Source organism: Pavona decussata, unplaced genomic scaffold (assembly GCF_977016875.1).
Source record: "Pavona decussata unplaced genomic scaffold, jaPavDecu1.1 SCAFFOLD_211, whole genome shotgun sequence".
Classification (NCBI taxonomy): Eukaryota; Metazoa; Cnidaria; class Anthozoa; order Scleractinia; family Agariciidae; genus Pavona; species Pavona decussata.
In genome coordinates, this window is record NW_028145616.1 from 310,093 (window position 1) to 332,152 (window position 22,060).

At 40.7% G+C, this 22,060-nt stretch overlaps 1 protein-coding gene across 1 annotated transcript; it reads right to left on the reverse strand.

Moving 5' to 3' along the window:
* Positions 1–112: 112 nt before the first annotated feature.
* On the reverse strand, positions 113–21,859 carry LOC146460515 (proton-coupled zinc antiporter SLC30A2-like). Its single transcript, XM_085088128.1, has 7 exons — positions 21,775–21,859; positions 18,576–18,722; positions 17,184–17,337; positions 14,483–14,693; positions 12,825–12,930; positions 1,067–1,201; positions 113–571 (listed from the first exon to the last, which is right to left on the reverse strand). Exons 1-7 carry the CDS (start codon positions 21,857–21,859, stop codon positions 426–428), a joined length of 984 nt encoding a protein of 327 aa, XP_084944254.1. The 3' UTR covers positions 113–425.
* Between the last annotated feature and the right edge of the window lie 201 nt (positions 21,860–22,060).

Genomic DNA, 22,060 nt, shown 5'->3' on the forward strand with positions numbered 1-22,060 from the left:
TTACAGTGCCATTGATGTGCGGCTTAAAATTGGGTAACATGTTCCAGTTTGTGGTAAATCCCCTTATTAATGTTTTGTCTATCCTCGGAGACCAAAGGATCTGATAATCGGAACCGAGTAAAGATAATGGGGGCGAAATAGTCGCGAGCGAAAGCCAGTTCACATGTGCCTCGCAACAAGATCTCGTACAGACGATGTTATTGGTTGCAGTTGATCATTTTGTAATCTTTACTTTCCGAGTGTTATCGGAGATTCCAGAGGGGAGGTCGCGAAGAGAAATAGATCAGATCATCTTTGACTTCAAACCAATTTCTCCCAACCATACTCATACAAATGTCTGTAAAGCAGTGATGAGAATTCCGATAAGCTATGGCACATTTGCTTCTTGTTTCCCAGTCGCGTCTCTTCTCAAGTCAGACTTGATATTATGTGGTAGGCTCATCACACTGGGTACATTCAGCTGTTTTCTCACTGGACGTCTCTACTTGGATTGTACTATGCTGAATATCAAATTCTTGGCTACAGATGCGTGACGCTTCCTCTAGTGCCGTTTGTGAGCTGCAGCTATCGTCTATTTAAAAAATAATAGTAGAACGAAATTTAAAAGCTTGGGATTTGGTTAATTTTGAAAGAAAACGGTTAACTGACTGGCCCACTGAGACAAAGGTTGGCTAGCGAGGTAACTCCCTGGTTGACCGACAGACTGACGGACGGATGGACGGACTGATGAACGAAAAATTGGATACACAGGCCAGGCTGACTAACCGACCGACTTACTGGATGGCCGGCTGGCTGCCTGGTATGCAGACCAACCGACTGACAATTGGCTCACTCGCCTGGCAAGTGAGAAATTAGAGAATGGAAGGCTGAATGACTGAATGGATGGAAGGGGAACAAAATAACAATTAACGAGGCCTTTGTATTCGGTTATTCAGTCAGTCAATCGGCTTACAAGTCCGTCGGACAATTAGCTAGGAATCGTTCATCCCCTTTGTTATTCAGTTAGCTATTAAGTTAGTTTTAATTATGGGACCCAGTGTGTTTGTTTGTTCGTTTGTTTACTTACCTATCACAAGGTGAACCGCAATTGCAGTTGTTCCTACTGTTAGTGACCACACGTGCAGATCATGAACAGCCAATACTCCTGGGATTTCAAGGAGACTTGCCTTAAGAGTGTTAAAACTAAATCCTTTAGGGACTCCTGCAATCAGTGAAAACCAAGCTAAGTGTTTGAGTGGGCTTATTTTTCCTGCCACTTAAGTCGTAATAGTCTCCACAGACTCGAACAAGACTTTTTGCAGTAAGCTACAGGAATTTGAATGGGGTTGATCGAATCCAGATTGAAAGTTGGCTAACTGGAATCGAGGCTAAATTGGTTTCTGTATTTAATTACCGCCCGTGTTGAAAACATTGGTGATCCTAGCAATCTGATTGGCTCTCAACAGTGCGATTTATTCACGAATTACACTTGTTATTGCTCTAAATCACATACTTTTTTAGCCCATCAAAGTGAAAATGAAATAATAAAAATAAAATATTTATATTGAAAAAGACTGGGATTTCAAAATTGGCGTAATAAATTAAAGTAGTAATTAGACTTCGTGTCGTGCAATTTGGTCTGAAATTCTACTCGTGATTTCAAATCGAACTCACGCTGCGCGCTCGTTCGATTTTGAAATCACGCGTATGATTTCAGTCCAAATTATATTGCACTCCACTCAGTTCAATTACCATTATCATGTGTCTTATCAGTACTGAGACGTCCACCTTCAAAATGCGAGTTTGTCAACCCCAGGGAGGTTAAAATAAATAAATCACTTTCTTTAAGTGTCAATGTATTTAGCGCAGGTTTTTTTCTTCTTCTTTTTACCAAACAGTTTTGAACTGCTGTGAAGTTCACAAACTTCCGTTTCCTCTGAAAAGACAGAATTATTCAGATTCTTCAAGCACAGTTCACACTCCTCCTCTCTCCGTTATCAATGTTGTTGCATTGCCCAAAGAAGCCTGATCCCGGTTGTTCAAAGAGCGGATAACTTCACCCAGTGGATAAATCGCTATCCAGCGGATAAAATGAACTCCAACTAATACATTTTGTCCACTGGATAGCGATTTATCCGCTAGATAAAATTATCCGCGCTTAGAAATAACAACTTGTTGTATTCGACCAAACTCTTTAATACTTGATAAACTCGAAGATTACATGATAACATTCCTTGAGAAAGAATTCCGCTATTTCCGACGTACAAGATAAATTCCGCTACATTTAGAAGTATAATGTTCCAGAGTTCCTTCGAGAGTCACACTCAAAACAAGAATCTATCCGAGAAATCTGATACAAATGATCACGTGCGAATTTGACTAGTTCCAGTCCCTACTCGTTTCCAACACACTCCCCCCTGATTGACGGAGTCAATCATAAGGCGAAACTGTAAAGATAACTCTTTAACTCAATCCAATGTTCAAAGTTTTAGATCTGAAAGTTAGGATGCAGTAACCACAATTGGAATATCTTCATCTCTGACGACACAAATGTTCCTCGCTCTGTGACACTGGACAGCTCCCATATCAGCTGCTCCTTCCTCAAACACATTAACTTCAAGAGGATAGAGCTTCTGAATTGGACGCTTGATGAGAATCCTGCGCAGAGATTTGTCTACTGTAGCCACTTCAGCGGAGCGAACAACGTTATCTCTTCCTCGCAACAGCTTCTCTACTTTCCCCATTCTCCACTGCTGTCTAGGTGTTTTGTCCGCATATATGTGCACAAGGTCACCAATTTGAATGGTTCTTCTCGGTTCTCCTTTAAGTTTCTGATACTCTCTGATGCCAGTCAGGTATTCTTTCCTCCAACGATTTCTGAAGTGGGTGAGGAGACTCTCCAAATATCGTTCCCGTCGGGCTAGAGTGCTCAGAGGTACACTGGTAGCAGAAGGTTGCTCCAAGAGACGTCGACCAATTACGAGATGAGAAGGTGTTAGTGGAGCTTCTGACAACTCATTGTACACATAGGTTAACGGCCTGGAATTTAACACTCCTTCAGTTTCAATCAGAGCTGATTCCAGTTCTTCATAACTAAGCTTTGCATTTCCCAGTACTTTCTTCAGACACCTTTAAGTTTTCACAAGTTTGACGCAGATTTCGAAAAAACCGCCCCACCAGCTTGCAGTGGGCACATTGAAATTCCAGTCAATGTTCTTGTTAAGAACGAACTTCTGAACTTCTGAATCTTTGAAAGTTTTCCCGTTATCTGAGATGAACAGGTTGGGTATCCCTCGTCTTCCAAAGAAACGTTTGAGCACTCTTAGAAATGACTTGGCGGTCAAATCGGGTGTGAGTTCAAGGTGCACAGCTCTGGTACTTGCACATGTAAATAGAGCAATGTAACACTTAAACATGTCTCCCTTGGACTGGTAGATATTCTTAACATAAAGGGGGCCAGCAAAGTCTACACCAACTTTGGAGAAGGCCAGATCATCTGAGACTCGAAATGAAGGTAATGGTGGAGGAGGTGGGCTACTGAAAGCTCTCCCTTGTATCTTCTTACATGTAATGTACTTGGAGAGTGCATCCTTGACAGCTTGCCGTCCTTTGATTATCCAGAACTGTGACCGAGTTTCAGTGAGAGTTTCTCTAACCCCATTGTGTTTCACGTTTTCATGACTTTGTGCAATTACTAATCTTGTGAAGTGCTGCTTTCTGGGTAACAGGATTGGAAACTTGGCTGAGTATGGAAGTGAGGAATTCTGAATCCTTCCCTTGCATCGCAATACTCCATCTTCATCTTTAAAGACTCCTAACTGTTCCCAAGTCGAACTTGATCTCTCCCTTTCATCAAGTTTCCCTTGAACGTCTTTGTACCAGAGAATTTTTGCAGCATTCATTTCCTGTGAACTAACATTTGAATGCATTTCTGGAACTCTTTTAATCCGTCTGATGAACTTCAATACAAGGGCGGTTACTCTGATAAGCTTGCTGAGACTGCTAAATCTCTCTGGTTGGACAACTTCAGAGATGTTTTCAGGGGCTTGGACCAATACGGTCATTACTTGTGAGATTCCATCTGCATCTTCTTTCTTCAATTTCTTTGTAGTTTCTTCTGAGAGGGTTCCTTCACCAACAGGACAATTAGGTGGGCTTGGCCATTGATCCTTCTCCTTCTCTAGAAATGGTGCTCCTTTCCACCATAGATCATTGGAAACAAGATCGGAACTCTTAGCTCCTCGCGAGGCAATGTCACTTGGGTTAAGTTCAGAAGGGCAATATCCCCAATGTTCTTTACTCTAGAGACTTCGAATCTTTGTTACTCGATTCTGCACAAACTGCTTGAATTGTTTTGACTCTCCATTAATCCACCACCATACAATCTGAGAATCAATCCAATTGAACACAGAATCAACCTTGACGGTACAAGCCAATGCCTTGTACACAGCTGTCATCAGGTTTGCTAGAGTCAATGCTGCCATCAATTCCAATCTAGGAATTGTCTCTCCCTTCAAGGGTGCCACCCTAGTTTTAGAGGCTAACAGCTGCGAATAGCTGACATTAGAGGTTGTCACCCGAATGTAGATGTTTGCACCATAAGCAATCTTACTCGCGTCTGCAAAACCGTGTAGTTGAATAGACTTGACATCTTCTGCTTCTATCCCAGCTAGGACACAGCGAGGTACACTGATCACTGAAACTCTCAACATGTCTTCTGCTACTTCTTTCCACTTTAAACAGAGTTCTTCTGGCAGGACATCATCCCAGCCAATCTTGAGCTGACATATCTCTTGAAACATACACTTCAAGGGCAACATAACTGGTGACAGCACGCCTAAAGGATCATAAAATCGAGCAGTGATGCTCAGCAGTTTCCGCTTTGTCAGTGTTCCATCCAGTGCTTGCGTAGCAAAGGTTGTAAGATCAAACTTGAAGCCGTCTTCTTTCCTATCCCATGGAACTCCCATCACTTTGATGAGGTCTTCTTCGAGAACACTAGACTTTGTCAAAGAAGGACTGGTTTCCAAAGGTGGCTGAGTTGATGATGACAGATTAGCTTCCTCCTTCTCAATCAACTGAATTAGCTCTTCGCTGTTTGATGCCCATTTTCGCATGTTGAAACCTCCTTCTCTGAATCGCAACTTCAATTTTCCGTAAAGTTCGAAGCAGTCCTTTACCGAATCCTTTCCAGCTGCAAAGTCATCCACATACAAAGCTCTGACAACAGTGTTCACAAAGTCTGGATCAATGTTCTCATACTTGCTTAAGTGATTTCTCAGGGTTACATTCAAAATGAACGGTGAACAGACAAGGCCAAACACAAGCCGTGTGAATCTAAGGATGATGACTTCCGGATTCGAGGAACTGATGTCATTTATCCACAAGAACCTTAACAAATTCCTCTGTTCAGGATCCACTTCAACATTTAAAAATGCTTTCTCCAAGTCACCAATCAGTGCAACTCTGTGGAGACGAAATCGTAGGAGAATGTCAAAGATCAATGGTGTTAAGGCTGGACCAGGGAGCAGACAGTCATTCAGACTTGGTTCATTCTGAGATTTAGCACTAGCATCATACACTACTCGTAGTTTGGTAGTGGTTCTGTCTTCCTTCACGACTTCCTTATGAGGAATGTAATGCACAGTTCCTGGTACTACTTCTTGATCACGACTCTTGTCAACTAATTCTATAACACCAGAGTTCAGTTGGTCCTTAATGACGTCATCATACTGTTGTAGAATGTCAGGCTTGGACTTCAATCTTGCTAATGAGGAGCTGAGGCGTTTCTGTGCTACCAAGTAGTTGTCTGGAATTGTAGGATGTTCTTCCTTAAAGGGAAGAGAAACTTCATAATGGCTACCATTGAACTTTACTTTGGCAAGATAATCTTCATAGAATTCTTCTTCTCTATTCTTCACTCCCAGAGTATCATAGTCCCAGAATTTGTTCAGTTCTTCTTTCAGAGAGACATCAACTGACCTTAAGTCTTCTTCAACTACTTGACACTCTGTCTTCATAACATGCGACATGTTAACACTTGATGAGCTCTGCAATGCACCTGCTATGTTAATAGGACCACTCAAAACATAACCCAGCCTTGTACGAACTGCTACAGGTCCATGCGACTCCCCCCGTACCACATGGTTCTGGACAATGGACCAGTAATAATCAGCACCAATCATAATATCTACTTCAAGATCTTCATCACCACGGGAATAGTCAGCAAGAGGTAAGCCTTGTAGATGAGGGTAACTTTGCTGTGCAATCTCAATGGTCTGGTTGGCTATGGGTCCACAAATCAGTTCAACTTCATACGCATTGACAAACACTTTCAACTGATCTTGGCATTCCAGTGCAAATTGAACAATGTCACATTTCTTCAACGAGGCTTTATTGTTTCCAAACGTTTTAATCAGAACAGTTTCACTTCCAAATGAGGGCAGGCCTAACTTGCTCCTCAACCGTGTACTTATGTAAGACCTTTGAGAACATGAATCAAATAAAACCCTCACATGGCAAGAATTTCCTCCATTAGGATTTCCAACCCTGGCTCTGGCAGTTTTCAGCAAAACAGAATTATTCTTAACATCTTGGGTGAAATACAAATTTGTACTCACAGTTTGTTCCTGATTGGTTCTTCTTGCTTGCGTGAATTGTGGTGAAGAGTTTTGCACGCCGCATAGCGATACATGATGTTTCCCGCCACAACGATAACATCTCGCTTGGCAATCTCGGCTCACATGACCACTCCTCAAACAACCAAAACATCGCCCCTTTTGGCGGAGAATTCTTTTCTTCGCTTCTGGCTCCGTAACAACAGCGCATCTCGCCGAAGGGTGCGGTCCACTGCAGAAAGTACACCACATTTCCTTATTACGCGGGATGCCCTGAGGGGGCATACCGTGTCTAAAAACGGGACGATTTCTTTTTCCTCGTAGCCACAAATCTGTATATTAATTTATTCATTAAACTCTCCCCTCTCCTACTCGGGATGTATTGTTCTAATTGTCTTCAACAAAAGCAGGCCAATCAAAATCCATTCTTGTCGCTTATATTGCGAGGGAGGGGACCCACTCACCCCTACCTGTGTGACGTCAAAGCATCATTTGATTTATTTATCAAATCCGGATTAAATTTGGTGCCATATTGTTAACATGTTCTGGACTCAAGTGTGCCGTTTTCAAACGGAAATTTCACCATTTTGAAGCGGTAAATCAAAAGAATAACTTCTAAGAAGCACTCGACATCTAAAACGGTGGAAATTGGAGAGTTCCTGGCGAAGGAATCGTTCTTTCTTTGACAGTCTTAGACCACAATTGCAGACAGAAAAGAGGTCATTGAGAAGCTTACGTTATCGCAATGGAATTCCCGCAATTTCCCTTGAAACCCCGAGTAGCGTAACACAAGGGAAACGTAACGCGATCTTCGTGACTCAAACTATTCCATTAGCAAGGATGGTTTTATAAATCTGCGAAGCACAAAGTTGGAATAAATGAATCAGCTACGGCATCTCGCGTAATGCCAGTATAGCAGGCATCTTGTTTTGTTGAGGTCTGTCGTTGTATGAAACAAGTGTCGACGACGTGGGGGGTCTCTTGTTTTGACCGAACCGTAATCCATATCCAAACTCTCGTTTTTCTCCCATTTTCGACTGATCTGTCACTGGACCCAGAGCACACCTTTCTCGTATCTGTAACTCCTCTGCAAACGACTTTATTAATGTGTCGAGGTCCCACTCGTCGCTCATACCACGACTCAAAATCAAACGCAACTCTTGAGGAATTTTCGCCATGATCACTGGGGTTAAGAATGTTCCGTACGTGTCAATGGAAATTCCAATTCCTTGCAAACTTCGAACAGCCGACTCTGTTTTGTCCAACAATTGCCGCAATTGTTTAAGATCACCAGTATCACTCACTTTCGGTAACTGCATTAACATCTCGATGTGTTTAGAGATGATAACTTGTTTGCTTCCAAACCGCTTGTTTAGGAGATCGACCGCATGGTTGTAATTTGAGCTTGTGAGAGGTAAACCAGAAATGGTTTCGGCTGCAGCGCCCTCCAACAATGATTTCAAATACTGAAATTTGTCGACTTCATTTAGATCCTCACTCGTGTGAATTGCGGATGAAAAGCTGTCCCAAAATGTTGTCCATTTTGTAGCATCCCCTGTAAACTTAGGTAACGTGAGCTTCGGTAGCTTTGCCTTGTTTGTGCCCTTCGCGCCATTTTGAGCAGGGAAAGATCCTTGCGGACTCGCCGATGGCAATGTCACCGTTTCTTCGACATCATTCGCTTCCTGCTTAGGAGACGACAAACATGAGGTTATCAATAAGATCGTTTCTTGTAACGACGCATTAAAACCGCAGCGCTCCAGAATTTCCTTTTCGATTGCGTCGGCTTGCAATAATTCTGCGATTTCTTGATCGAGCGATGCAATTTCCTTCTGATGTTTTTCCAGGTTAATCTTTTGCGATTTCAGCTTCAGTCGGACGCTTTCCACATCACCGTTGTTGAGTAACTCCTTCACATCGTTCATAACTTTACGAACGTGAACTCTGAACCCTGAGCGCTCCAGAATTTTCTTTTTGACATCCGACATGGCGAAGGTCACAAAACACGCGCTCTGTTCTCCTTGCTTTCACTCCCGGGTCTCGGCACCAAAATGTTGTATTCGACCAAACTCTTTAATACTTGATAAACTCGAAGATTACATGATAACATTCCTTGAGAAAGAAGGAAAAATTTCCGCACAGCCCCATACATTAATTATGCATGCTGATGTATTAATTATGTATGCGCTTCATTGTTTTAAAAGACAATAACCTATTCCCATGTGTTTTGCATATATACATTGCAAATAATACTTACTGCGTCAATAAAAGAGGGTTTCGTCGTGTGATGACTTTTTCTCCTCTTCTCTCTCCATTTTCCCAAACCCATTTTCTTTATTTCTCTAACCCAGCCCCCTAACGCTTTTCTTTTTCTTTCTTTTTTTTTTTTCGGTCTACCCACCATACCGTGCCTTGAACTGAAGCCTTACTGTTAGCGTTGGATTCCCTGCCCATCTGCTTTACCACTAGACTACAAGGGATTTGTTGGAAATTACCCCTCAACAAATATATTTTATTTTTTGTAAGCCTTTAAAAATCTACATAACAATACAGAGGTAATTTTTTTCCTGTGCGTTGCACTTGCCTTGTAATTTTCACGGGAAAATGCGTCATTTTCGCCCCTTGATTGGCCAGTCTCGGTTTGTGTATTTCTCCTAGTCATAGCCCCATGCAACCATGTTATAGTGAGTTATAGAGCATTAACGAGTCTTGGCCGACTTCAAATCGTGTAGTTGTTGCTTGTGCTCCGAATCGTCGTCTTATTATTTTTGCGTCCTTTGCTGTTTCGTCCATCGCTTCCCCTACGTCAATGCCATGCTACTACGTCTGTAATTTGACTGAGATTCGCCCATCGTTCCAAGCCTTTAATCACCTTTTAAAGTCGCCCAATATCCTTGCGGATTACGAATGGTGAACAGAATAGTACAAGGGACACAATCTAAACGTGCCGTCCGTGAAATGTCCGCCAGTTGGGTGCAAGAATGTCCTAAAGACGAGCAATATTGGCATATATTGTAAGATGCCAGCCTTTACGAAGTTCACCAGGACTGACAAAGCATTGTAGCGCTCTATGCGCTCTTCGAGATACACCGGAGGTAGACGAAATATCAGATACCGTAACACATGAAGCCCGCACGTCTATGTTAGCGAGAACCTCTGGCTTTATTTTAGGAACGACAGCAGCAAAAATAGAACGTAAAACAAAAAGAAAGGTAAAGAAATACTTTATTTTTGATAGTTTACGTCAGTCGCGTTTAAAAACCACTGGTTAATCTGCCTTTATTTTTACGGCCATGCGAAAACATGTCACTCAATTCTAAACACTTTTGAAACGAGGACAAATTAAAATGCCTAAAAATTGCTAAAATTGTCAAATTTTGTTTAGATTTTCCGTATTTTTTCCCTAAAATTCGAAGATTTCGGCAAAGCCCATATAGACTTAAAAAGAAAATATAAAACTAAGAGGAACAAAGCGAAGTAATCCCAACGGCGCACTATTGTCATCCCTATTGTTTCCTTTGAACAAAGACTGTATGCATAATTAATGTATGGGGCTGTGCGGAAATCTTGCCAGAAAGGGAAAAATTTCCGCACAGCCCCATACATTAATTATGCATGCTGATGTATTAATTATGTATGCGCTTCATTGTTTTAAAAGACAATAACCTATTCCCATGTGTTTTGCATATATACATTGCAAATAATACTTACTGCGTCAATAAAAGAGGGTTTCGTCGTGTGATGACTTTTTCTCCTCTTCTCTCTCCATTTTCCCAAACCCATTTTCTTTATTTCTCTAACCCAGCCCCCTAACGCTTTTCTTTTTCTTTCTTTTTTTTTTTTCGGTCTACCCACCATACCGTGCCTTGAACTGAAGCCTTACTGTTAGCGTTGGATTCCCTGCCCATCTGCTTTACCACTAGACTACAAGGGATTTGTTGGAAATTACCCCTCAACAAATATATTTTATTTTTTGTAAGCCTTTAAAAATCTACATAACAATACAGAGGTAATTTTTTTCCTGTGCGTTGCACTTGCCTTGTAATTTTCACGGGAAAATGCGTCATTTTCGCCCCTTGATTGGCCAGTCTCGGTTTGTGTATTTCTCCTAGTCATAGCCCCATGCAACCATGTTATAGTGAGTTATAGAGCATTAACGAGTCTTGGCCGACTTCAAATCGTGTAGTTGTTGCTTGTGCTCCGAATCGTCGTCTTATTATTTTTGCGTCCTTTGCTGTTTCGTCCATCGCTTCCCCTACGTCAATGCCATGCTACTACGTCTGTAATTTGACTGAGATTCGCCCATCGTTCCAAGCCTTTAATCACCTTTTAAAGTCGCCCAATATCCTTGCGGATTACGAATGGTGAACAGAATAGTACAAGGGACACAATCTAAACGTGCCGTCCGTGAAATGTCCGCCAGTTGGGTGCAAGAATGTCCTAAAGACGAGCAATATTGGCATATATTGTAAGATGCCAGCCTTTACGAAGTTCACCAGGACTGACAAAGCATTGTAGCGCTCTATGCGCTCTTCGAGATACACCGGAGGTAGACGAAATATCAGATACCGTAACACATGAAGCCCGCACGTCTATGTTAGCGAGAACCTCTGGCTTTATTTTAGGAACGACAGCAGCAAAAATAGAACGTAAAACAAAAAGAAAGGTAAAGAAATACTTTATTTTTGATAGTTTACGTCAGTCGCGTTTAAAAACCACTGGTTAATCTGCCTTTATTTTTACGGCCATGCGAAAACATGTCACTCAATTCTAAACACTTTTGAAACGAGGACAAATTAAAATGCCTAAAAATTGCTAAAATTGTCAAATTTTGTTTAGATTTTCCGTATTTTTTCCCTAAAATTCGAAGATTTCGGCAAAGCCCATATAGACTTAAAAAGAAAATATAAAACTAAGAGGAACAAAGCGAAGTAATCCCAACGGCGCACTATTGTCATCCCTATTGTTTCCTTTGAACAAAGACTGTATGCATAATTAATGTATGGGGCTGTGCGGAAATCTTGCCAGAAAGAATTCCGCTATTTCCGACGTACAAGATAAATTCCGCTACATTTAGAAGTATAATGTTCCAGAGTTCCTTCGAGAGTCACACTCAAAACAAGAATCTATCCGAGAAATCTGATACAAATGATCACGTGCGAATTTGACTAGTTCCAGTCCCTACTCGTTACCAACACAACTGGGTCCTGACGGATAGGCCATTTCCGAGTTGCTTTGAACCTCGTTTCGAAAATTAGGCTAAGTGCAAAGGTCTTCCTGTGAAAATTAGTTTTGTTCACATGTGAATGGAATAAAAAGTATTCAGGAAAGCTCGCTTTCATAAAGATGTTTAAAGTAACTTGGAAATGGCCCACTGCCAGACCTTCAGCACGGCATCATTATCATCATCATCGTCATCGTCATCACATGGAGGGGCGAAGGTGCATACGTTTCCACTAGGGAGATGTGGAAATACACGCAAATTTTGGGTTGCTCTCAGATACTTTTCACATGTCAGGCTAGCGCGGATTGGCTTGCTTAGCGAACCCCAAACGAACGTAGAGGAAGCGGACTCCGTACGGTACCCACCCATCCTCCTCCTTTGGAGAACGCGCATGCAGGCTACGCAAAGTAGATCGAAAAAGGAACATGAAATTTACGTCGAAAAGCGCAACCAAAAAACAAACAAATATCACAATACTGTTTGACTCCTACTTGCGCCCAGCTAATGTGAGCAAAGATGGAGATTCTAAATGGAGTGAACAGTGGTAAATTAGGGAGTTTAAGAAACGAGGACGGCAATGGTAACGAGAACGTCATTTAAGAATACAACTTCTCGTTTTTGTAACTCTTTCGCAATCATTTAAATTTGTTTAACTTGGAAAATGCTAGCGAACTCTCCAGGAACTAAATTAGTATGAACGACGTCAAAGTAAGGAAAAATAAAGAAGATTTTGCGCCATACGCTCCCCTTCTCGAGAAAACCTAAAATTTGGTCATTTCACGTTGTTGTTTTGCAGAGGACGGCAAAGAAATGTACCAAAATGTAAAACGCACGTGCAGAGCGATTGTTTTTGCTCATTAAGCCCATTTTTTTGTGGCGTTCTCGTTACCGTTGCCGTCCTCGTTTCTTAAACTCCCTATTGAAATAACGCAACGCGTTCTTCATTTAGTACGTTAAACAGACAGCAAGGAATATTTAGTACACTCATTTGGTGATTTACTTACCTTCCATTAGAACTATTAGAGCGTCTTTAAGAATAGCTAAAGTGGTTCCTAGAACGATCAGAGAAAATACAAACGTACATATTGGATCTGCGATCGCCCATGAAGGCTGCAAAATAAAGGAGAAAAAATCAACGAGGTTTCTCAAACGTTTGACCACTGATAACGAAAATGGGTACTCAATGCGTACATGTGTCAACTGTGGTCTAATTGAGTTCATCTATCTCCTAAAATGTCTCAATAGCAGACGAAATACTTTGATTTCTGTCTCCATTGTAGAGGAGGTGGAAGTCATCTACATAAAATTATTGGGTATATTATATATCATGCGGATTTGCTCGAGATTGTTGTTGTTGTTGTTGTTGTTGTTGTTTGTTTATTTTTTTTAAGCCCCGTTGATATTGCCCAGAACAGTTCCGTGGAATTTGTCTTCTTCCTGTGTATGTTCTTTAAGCAATGTCATGAAATATTTCTTTCACCACTGGTGCAAGGAAAAATTTATGAACGAACCTAAAAAGGACTGTGACTTTTTATTCCGTGGAATTTTGAAACTAGTTATACAATGCTTTCGAAAGGTATACCGTGAAATATCTCACGAGAGACTTGATTTTTCTTAGTATCCACATGAACCCTTAGGCGAGTGTCACGCATACAAAGAAAAATTAAGCTACGAGTGGGATATTCACGGTATACCACGAGAAAGCATTGCATAACTAATTTATCCCATGCAACTCATTGAATTAACTTCCCTAGCTGTTCGACGTCTGGTTCCAGGAATTCAAAATTAAGGTCAAAACTGGGGTATTCTTCTTCCATGTTTTAGTTGTTAACATTGTTTTTCTTCCCGTCGTAGGCTCTTCAATCAATCTTTCGGCGGGAAAAATTTGTAGGTCGCGAGGAACGCCGGGATTTTTTCGTGGAATACTACCGGTCGTTGCATACCGCAGAATATGCAACGGGTTTCTAGGGTTCTGATTGGCTGTATTCTCTAAGGCATGGGATAAATTAGGGTAGCTCCTACTGGTTTCTTCGAATTCACCTTTAAAAGGGAAAAACATATATATGAAGGTTGTTGGGTTCACTGAATTATGGTAAATGAGGTGCAGAGAACTCAAGCTTTATTTCATGTGTTCCGGCTCACGGAATAAAGAGAGCGACTTGGTGAAAGCCTCCTGAATACCAGTTATACTACGTACGATACCCGAGTCATTGTATTTTGTGTTAATACTGTTAGAACTAATTCTGGCAAATTCAACAGAATTCGTTTGGCTGTTGCAGTTATGCTATCTGGAATGATCTAGACGAGAACTTGAAACAATTAATTTCGCCTTAAGTCATTTAAACAAAAACTGAAACTGAATCTCCTACAGGATAACAGCTTAGAGAGCGCGAAGCGCGATCGTCAGAGCTCGAGCGAGCGAGCGCGGAGCGCGAGCGAGCGAGAGGTCCATTCAATGAGAAGCGAGCGAGCGACTTTGAGAAAGTCTAAGTATGTTCTTAAAATTTTGGCTAATCTCAGCCTGGACACTCTTACAAAAAAGGTGCTTATAAAAAAGAGTGTATTTGCGGGGCAAGCAAGCCACTATACTTATGTTATATTTTTGAAAATAAACATTTATTGATTGTTGCAGATGCTGAATTTGGGTCAAAACAGAACTCACCTTAAACCAAATAAGAAGAGCAGCGATAAAAACTCCTATACTTTGGAGAAAGTCACCTAAGACGTGAATGAACGCAGCTCGCACGTTCACGTTCTCTTCCTCTTCCACTATTATAAAGCTGGATGGAGAAGTTGTCTTACAGTTCTTTTTCTTTTGTTGACTAAGCCCATGGCTGTGTCCATGTCCCTTTTGATGGAGTATGATACCTAATCTGTTTGAAGAACAGTGGAATAAGAAATTGAGATTTGTCCGTAACCGCTTAGGAATGCTATTTCAGTGCTGACTGAAGCCGGCACACTTGGCGACTTTATACGCCGATCGCTGCGATCGGCGAAAATCGCCAGGTGTGCCCGGTGCAGCGATTGTGATTTTCGCCGATCGCCGCGATCGGCGTAGAAAATCGTCGATATCTGGCATGTCAGATATCGGTGATTAAATTCCGGCGCCAAGTGTGCCCGTTCCCGCGATTTCTACGGTCATTACTGCGAATCGCCAGTAAAGTCAACCCATCAGGTTGGGCGATTTTAACACGTGGATTCTCAAAACTGCCACATCGGTTGCGAAAATCGCTTGCGATTTTCGCTGGCGATCAAATTTGCCGCGTTTGGCGTATAAAATCGCCAGGTGTGTCGCCGGCTTTAGGGAGCCTAAGCAACGACGACGGCAACGGCAACGAAAACTTCACCCGAAAATATATCTTTATTTCCTTTGTGCTACTTTGTTGATTATTTTAACTCGCTCAACTTTTACAAAAATGGCGAACTATCCAGGAACCAAATTGGTAAGAGTGGCGTACAAGATAAGAAAGAAAATGAAAAATTTACCGTAGTGCGTTCCAGTTTAGTCCACAAAACCTTGAATGTGATCATTTCACGTTGTTGTTTTGCAGAGGACGGCAAAGAAATGTACCAAAATGTAAAACGCACGTACAGAGTGATTGTTTTTACTCATTAAAGCTATTGCTTTGCGGCGTTGTCGTTGCCGTCGCCGTCGTCGTTGCTTAAGCTCCCCAGTAACCTACGCAGCAGACGGAATCAACCACCGGTAAATACCGTCTACGAATTATAAGCGCCCAAAACCTTGTTCTAGACCCTCAACGAAGAATTAAATTAAATATGCCGGAAATCCCTTTCGAAATCCCTTCCTTTCTAATTGGCTAAAACCAGACCAATCGAAAATTGACCTTGAGCAAAAGCCAATCACAGAGTGTACTCAGATCCCGGTATGCCGATGGGGTATAGAACAAGTTTTGGGCGCTAATTCGCAGTTGCTAATTTACCGGCAGTTGATTTCGTCTGCGGTGCAGGCTAACTATACTGCTAATACACATTTTTCAGAAATTTTAATGGAAATGCCACTTGAATCTAGAAAATTTTGAAACCAAACAAAACTGCCTCTCGATCGCTGTTTTTTCTTTTATCAATTAAAAAGTCAAAGTGAATGAAGGATTAAATCAATTTTTAATTTCATTGGTTAGCCTGCATAACAGGCGCTTATTGAGCTGAGCGGGTACAGAGACACAGTGAGCGCGAAGCGCGACTCGCGAGCGCGGATCGCGAGACGAGGGGAAGAGAAAAATAACCCCCCTCGTCTCGCGCTTCGCGCTTATGTCTCTCTTTTCCCGCTCGGCTCAATAAGCGCCTGTTATGCAGGCTATTCATAGGTAGACTGGAATGTTAAGCTGGTTTTCATGTGGTTCATTTAATTTTGATTCGTTTTTGTCACCTGTGTTAATTTTGGTTTACGAGCTACTGGCATGGTCCAAAAATGTCATGACTAGATCTCTACGAATGCATATGGTAGCTGTGCGAAAAAGTAATTTCAGTGTAAACACTGTGTAACTTTACGTTTCGCATTCCTTTAAGCTTCAACATTTTGTTCCTAAAGATACCTCGATCACTCTATCGTTAGTCTGCAAAATTTTGTTTGTACAAACGCTCGCGGCATATGGTTTTTAAACCGGAATGAAAATGGTATTGATACCATGGTAGCTCCCCTTGCAATTGCCTTTTTGTTTATAATAGACTATACTGAAGACGTGAATATATTCTTCGTTTCCTTATTTGTTAATGACATGCAATTTACGGACGGGATACGGACCGAAAAGGGCCTTAACGATGTGTTTTCAGACCGTATCAGTTAGTCAAACCGTGCGGGTCGTGAGGCTGTTTTTTCAGACCGTATCAGTTTGTCTATATTGGACAACCCTCGTTGCTCGAAGGCCGATTAACGCTAAGCCACGATTAAAAGTTAACCGAGGTTTACATCTCGCTCATTAAAAGCGGTTTTTGAAATCTAATTTCAAGCTAATGTTAAAGACAAGTCTAAAGTCAAAACTGAGGGACAAAATCTTTGGAAGAATCTTTGATGATAAGCCATTAAATTCGAATCAACGTTCGCGTTAATCCAGGATTAGTTTGATCGAGCTTTGTACAACAGGGCGCTGGCCTTTATGGCAAACCCAAAAACTACTCAATTTTACTGAGAAATTGAAAATAGCGAGCGGCAAATATAGGTTAAACATGGTCACGTGGTCATTTCTGCCGTTTGCCATATTCCACAAGCGTCATTCTAAATCCTTCTATTGATGGCTTTCATTTGAATTGTCGCACTAAAGAATGTAACTGACTATAAGATACAATGATCTCTTTACAGCTTCATGTATTCAAGAACGAAGAAAGTAAAGTTCAGGATGACTTACATAATGTTGATGATGAGCCCAGCAGAGGCGGTCAGCAGCATGACCTGTGCATCTATGTCGTATTGCTTCGTCATGATTCTTTGTACCGCCAAATAAACCAAAACACCCGTAAGTACCCAGATAAACAGGACGGACATCACGGCTCCCATCACCTCTGAAAATTCACAAGGTATTAAAACGCGACATAATTTATGACTCCTGTTGTTTGTTTTCCCACGCTTAGCTTGCAGTGCACATTTTGATCTGAGCGCTGATTGCTTCGTACAAATCATTAACAATTATCCTGTAAAATCGCGCGGAATATCGCCTGTTACTTAGCCGACGAGGCCGTAGGCCGACTTGGCTAAAATCAGGAGATATTCAGGGCTCCATTTAAACTAGCCCTGCTAAATTGAATGCCCCTGGATAAATACTGAAATTAAATAAATAAATAAATTGAAGACTGATAATTGTTTTATTCTTCAACAAATTGGTAGCAAAGCACAGTTTTATCGCGGAATAGCTTCAGACGATCTGTATTTTGCCGTTTTTCTCCACGACACACGAAATTACGTATAACGCATGCGCAAGGTATCTTTTGTGTACGGATGAGGAATGTTCAGTGCAACGTGACCATATTTGAGCAATGTTACAATGTGTTGAATGATAATTTGTCATCTTCCTATGATACTGCAGAAGCGGCATCACTTTCACTTCGAAGCACCACTTTAGTCTTGTGAGTCTGTGAGTTAATGAGTTAACTAAAAAAAATTATGATTTACTTGAAAAAAAAAGTTTAAAGATTGTTTATAAAAATGGAGACTCGTCAGTGCTATGACCTGGCTGTGTTTTCGTTTTATATTTGGATTTTATGACGTAGGAAAACCGATGAACCTCATGATATCCAGAGACGTAGTTAGTATATCCTAAAATGATTTGTAAACTGACAGACTCACAAAAAAAACTTCTCAACCATGAGTTCTCAAGTAAAAAAAACTTGTCTTTAATGTACTTTTTTTTTTTGCGTTTGACCACGGTTAAGACAGCTCAGGCATCCGAGGATCTCCTTCCCAAGTTCTCTCTAACCTCTCCAGGGGTGGGAAGAAAGGAGAAGCTGGGAACGAGGCTGGCCTATAAGTCTCTGGAGTTGTCCTGGTATAGTACAAGTCCTTTCATTAGCAATACCCTGGGGTGATCAAGAACCACTGTGTGCGTCTATTGGCCATTACAAGGCTAACAGGTGTTGTGATTGGCTAACAAACTGACACTTTATGCAAAATTTTTCGAGTGAGGAATTTACGGAATTTACACGAATGAAGTCATGTGTCTGCACTGTAGTCACAAACTCTTCCAGTCAACAACAACAACAACAACAACAAAAACTCGAGCTGTGTAATAAAAATCGTTAAGTACCTGCACGGTGCCATCCAAACGATAGAGTTGTAGTAGCGGGCTTTGTAGCCATCCAAAGCGCTAGTAAAGAGATCATAAAACCCGCGAAATCTGAAAGCAAGTGAGCGGCATCTGTCATGATAGCGAGGCTATTGGCAATGTATCCTCCTATGGTTGTAGACAGATGATAGATTAATTACAGTGTAATATAAGCTTTGGTCAGTTACCATTAATTACGGCTATTTTCATGTTGTACTTCTTTAAGGTTCAAACGCATCCTCGTTCCCCAGAGCCTACGATCTTTTGGTTAGCGATTGCATCGCTAAAACTCCTTGGCGTGACTATTGATAGTAGACTCAACTTTAACGAACCTATCAGTAACATATGTACGAAGGTAAGTAGTCAGAGGATAAGCGTGCTGATGCGGTTAAGGAATCTGATACCTACCATGGCAAAGTTACAACTCTATAAATCGGCAATTCTTCCCCACCAGTCACTTACTGCCATATAGTACAGTATGGCACTTTTACAGGGTCTCAGACACTCGTAGATTAGAGAGACTACAAGAATGGGGTTTGCGGACTGTCTTTAGGGAATAGCGAAACACATCTTGATTATTTACCAACAGCTTTTAATTAGATAAAGCAAATTTACCCACTCTGTGCAATAGACGGCTCTAAGACACACTTGATTGCAAAAACGTTGACACCTAAAAGCATAAACCGTGAACGATGAGACCCAATGGCTTTATGGGTATAAGTGTACTAAATTTATTTGCATAATATTCTAATCTCGTGCGACGGCTGATGACCAAAATTAGTTGCGCGTGGTGAATGATGGAAACTGTCAAAGCAAGTTGGCTAACAAGGGCCAATTTGAGTGATATACAATTCACTATTTGCCTAAGTTCAAAACAGGCAATGAACTTAAGTAATATTTGGTAGAAAATTATTCGGAAGAATTAAGTCAGCACTGCATTTTTTTATTGCAAAGAATGAGAATGGTAAATTACTGATTATGGAAATGAAGTTATTGTTTAAACACTACCCACAAATTCGTTGGGTCTCATCGTTCACGGTTTATGCTTTTTAGGTGTCAACGTTTTTGCAATGGAGTGTATATGTATTCTGATATGTACAAAGCAAAACATAACTTGTGTCCCAGGCTAATTTGTAATCTATTTCAGCCTAGTAACCATACTTATCAGCCGAGAAAAACTGACTTTGCGCTAACAAGATTTAACACTACTACTTATGGCAAACACCTTGGTCCCAAACTGTGGCATAACTTATCCAGTATAAAGGAGAGACTTGCAAGCAATCTTAATACTCTTTAAATCGCAAAAACGAAAGCGCGATTTATCAAGCCTCTTAAACGATGGTTGCACTGGCTGCCATCTATGCAATTCCTTGACTTCCTGTTTACAATACTATTTTCTCCGTAAAGATATTTGTCCTCGATCTTTTGTCACTGTTTGATGTACTTTAAATAGACATAGTTATATGTGTATTTCTTAATCCTTAATATTTTTATACATTGTACAATTTAATATAGTTAGGTGTTCCCTATTTGTAGAGGGCTTACCCTCTGTTAGATATTTTATTGACACGTTAATAAAGTTCATTCATTCATTCATTCATTCATTCATTCATTCATTCATTCATTCATTCATTCATTCATTCATTCATTCATTCATTCATTCATTCGGTCATTCGTTCGTTCGTTCGTTCATTCGTTCATTTGCATGGGGACGTCAGTGGGTGACAGTGCTTCCCTTTACTACTGCGCATGCGTTCTACGCATATTGGGATTGTCCGAGAAATACTGGTTTTCTTCAGGCCGACCCTAATTGATCCAAAGGATCTAGTCTTCTCGCGTAGTCACAAACAGCGCCAAAATTTCTTTGTATTAAGAGCTGTCCTTGGCTCGTTGGCTCGAAAACTATCTTAGTTCTAAATTTGAAAGGCGAGTAGTCGCATATAACCTAAGGGACTCTGAAAATAAACTCTATGTTCCATTACCGCGCACTAACTATTACAAAAACAGCTTCAGCTATAGTGGCGTCATTCTCTGGAACAGCCTTACTTGAAACTTAAGGGAAGCAGAGTCCCTTGGGCAATTTAAACGATTACTCAAAGAACTGTAAGGCACGGCATTCGTGGAAAGCAGCTATTATTATTTAAATATTTTTATTATATTAGTATTAGGCATTTTTAAAGCTGACGAATTTTGTACCGTGGATAAATAAAGATTATCGTATCGTTATCGTATCCTTAAGTGTTATAAAAATGAAATTGTAATAAGCACAAACCCCGTTCTAAGAAAGGCTAAAATTTAGTACAGCGCGACAAAAAATAAAAAACAACAACAACAAAACGCCCAGTGAACCAAATTAATATCTCAAATGTAATTAATTGTGTACACTTCAATCCCATTAATATTACACGAAATTTGGGGGCCGGAAGTACAATAATTATGGTAATGCTGTTTAGTAAGAGCGTTTGGACTTGACACAAACCGTGAACAGAACAGCGAATAAATAACAAACGAAATTAATGGTAAACAAACGGTACCTGCCTAGGAAAATAGCACAATTAAACACTCGACCCTTTAAAGATGCCAGTCAGTACTGAACCAAAGTAAACAATATTAGCTGACAAGCTAGCGTTTGATTTTACCGGTTTGAATCGGTTAAAATTTGCGTTTGCTGCCGAGTCGAGAGAAATTTTCGATTCTCTTTTGGTCTAGAATAGTGGAGCCAGACATTGAAGTTTTCTTGTCAGTTTGAAGTACCGTAGGCGACTACTAGCAAGTATCGCCGCAAATCACATTTTCCCTCAGCAAAATCAAAATTTTAGAAGTTGATAAATTCCAACACATTAATAAACTTTCTTAAGCCAAACAACCGCACCAAATTTGTGCTTTCTGGCTTTCCATTTAAAAGAACAGGAGTTAGGTTTTTCATCAACAGACTATACAAAACAGCAATGGTTTTTTCTGTCCCAGGGATTGACTGACTTTGAAAGACAACTTGACAATAATTCAAGGAAGACGAAAACTCTTAAAAAATGATTGTATTATATAAAGGGTGTTAGACTTTTACCGCAGACAAGTGTTTAGTTGATATTATTAGTGTACTATACAATATTCGATCAAGACAAACCGCGGCGGTTTGCGGTTAACATCCTCACTTATTTTCACGACATCATAAATGACCTACCTACAAATTCAAGAATCATGAAGAATAAGCAAAGACAGCTAGCGATTCGAAGCCTTCTTGCCGCTCCATCCTTCGCTTTCTTCATATCCCTGTTCAATTTTAGAAACCAAAGTAAACAGAAAAGGACAGTTTGACATGTGACCTGTGACCTGTTCTGGTACCTGTTCTTGTGTTGATCTAACTGTAATTAATGACTACGTACCTCAACTGAAGTTCTCGATGAAGAGAAAAACTCGGAATCTTTTCTAATCTTGTTGTTGTTGTTGTTGTTGTTGTTTTTTTTTTT

Bases quoted from the DNA above. Each gene is read 5' to 3' on its own strand.
- LOC146460515 (XM_085088128.1), bottom strand. From the start codon at position 21,859: ATGAAGAAAGCGAAGGATGGAGCGGCAAGAAGGCTTCGAATCGCTAGC. The intron at 18,723-21,774 runs GTAGGTCATTTA...CTACAACCATAG, and splicing joins CATGATTCTTGAATTTGTAG to GAGGATACATTGCCAATAGC. The intron at 17,338-18,575 runs GTACTTAACGAT...GTGAATTTTCAG, and splicing joins GTTTGGATGGCACCGTGCAG to AGGTGATGGGAGCCGTGATG.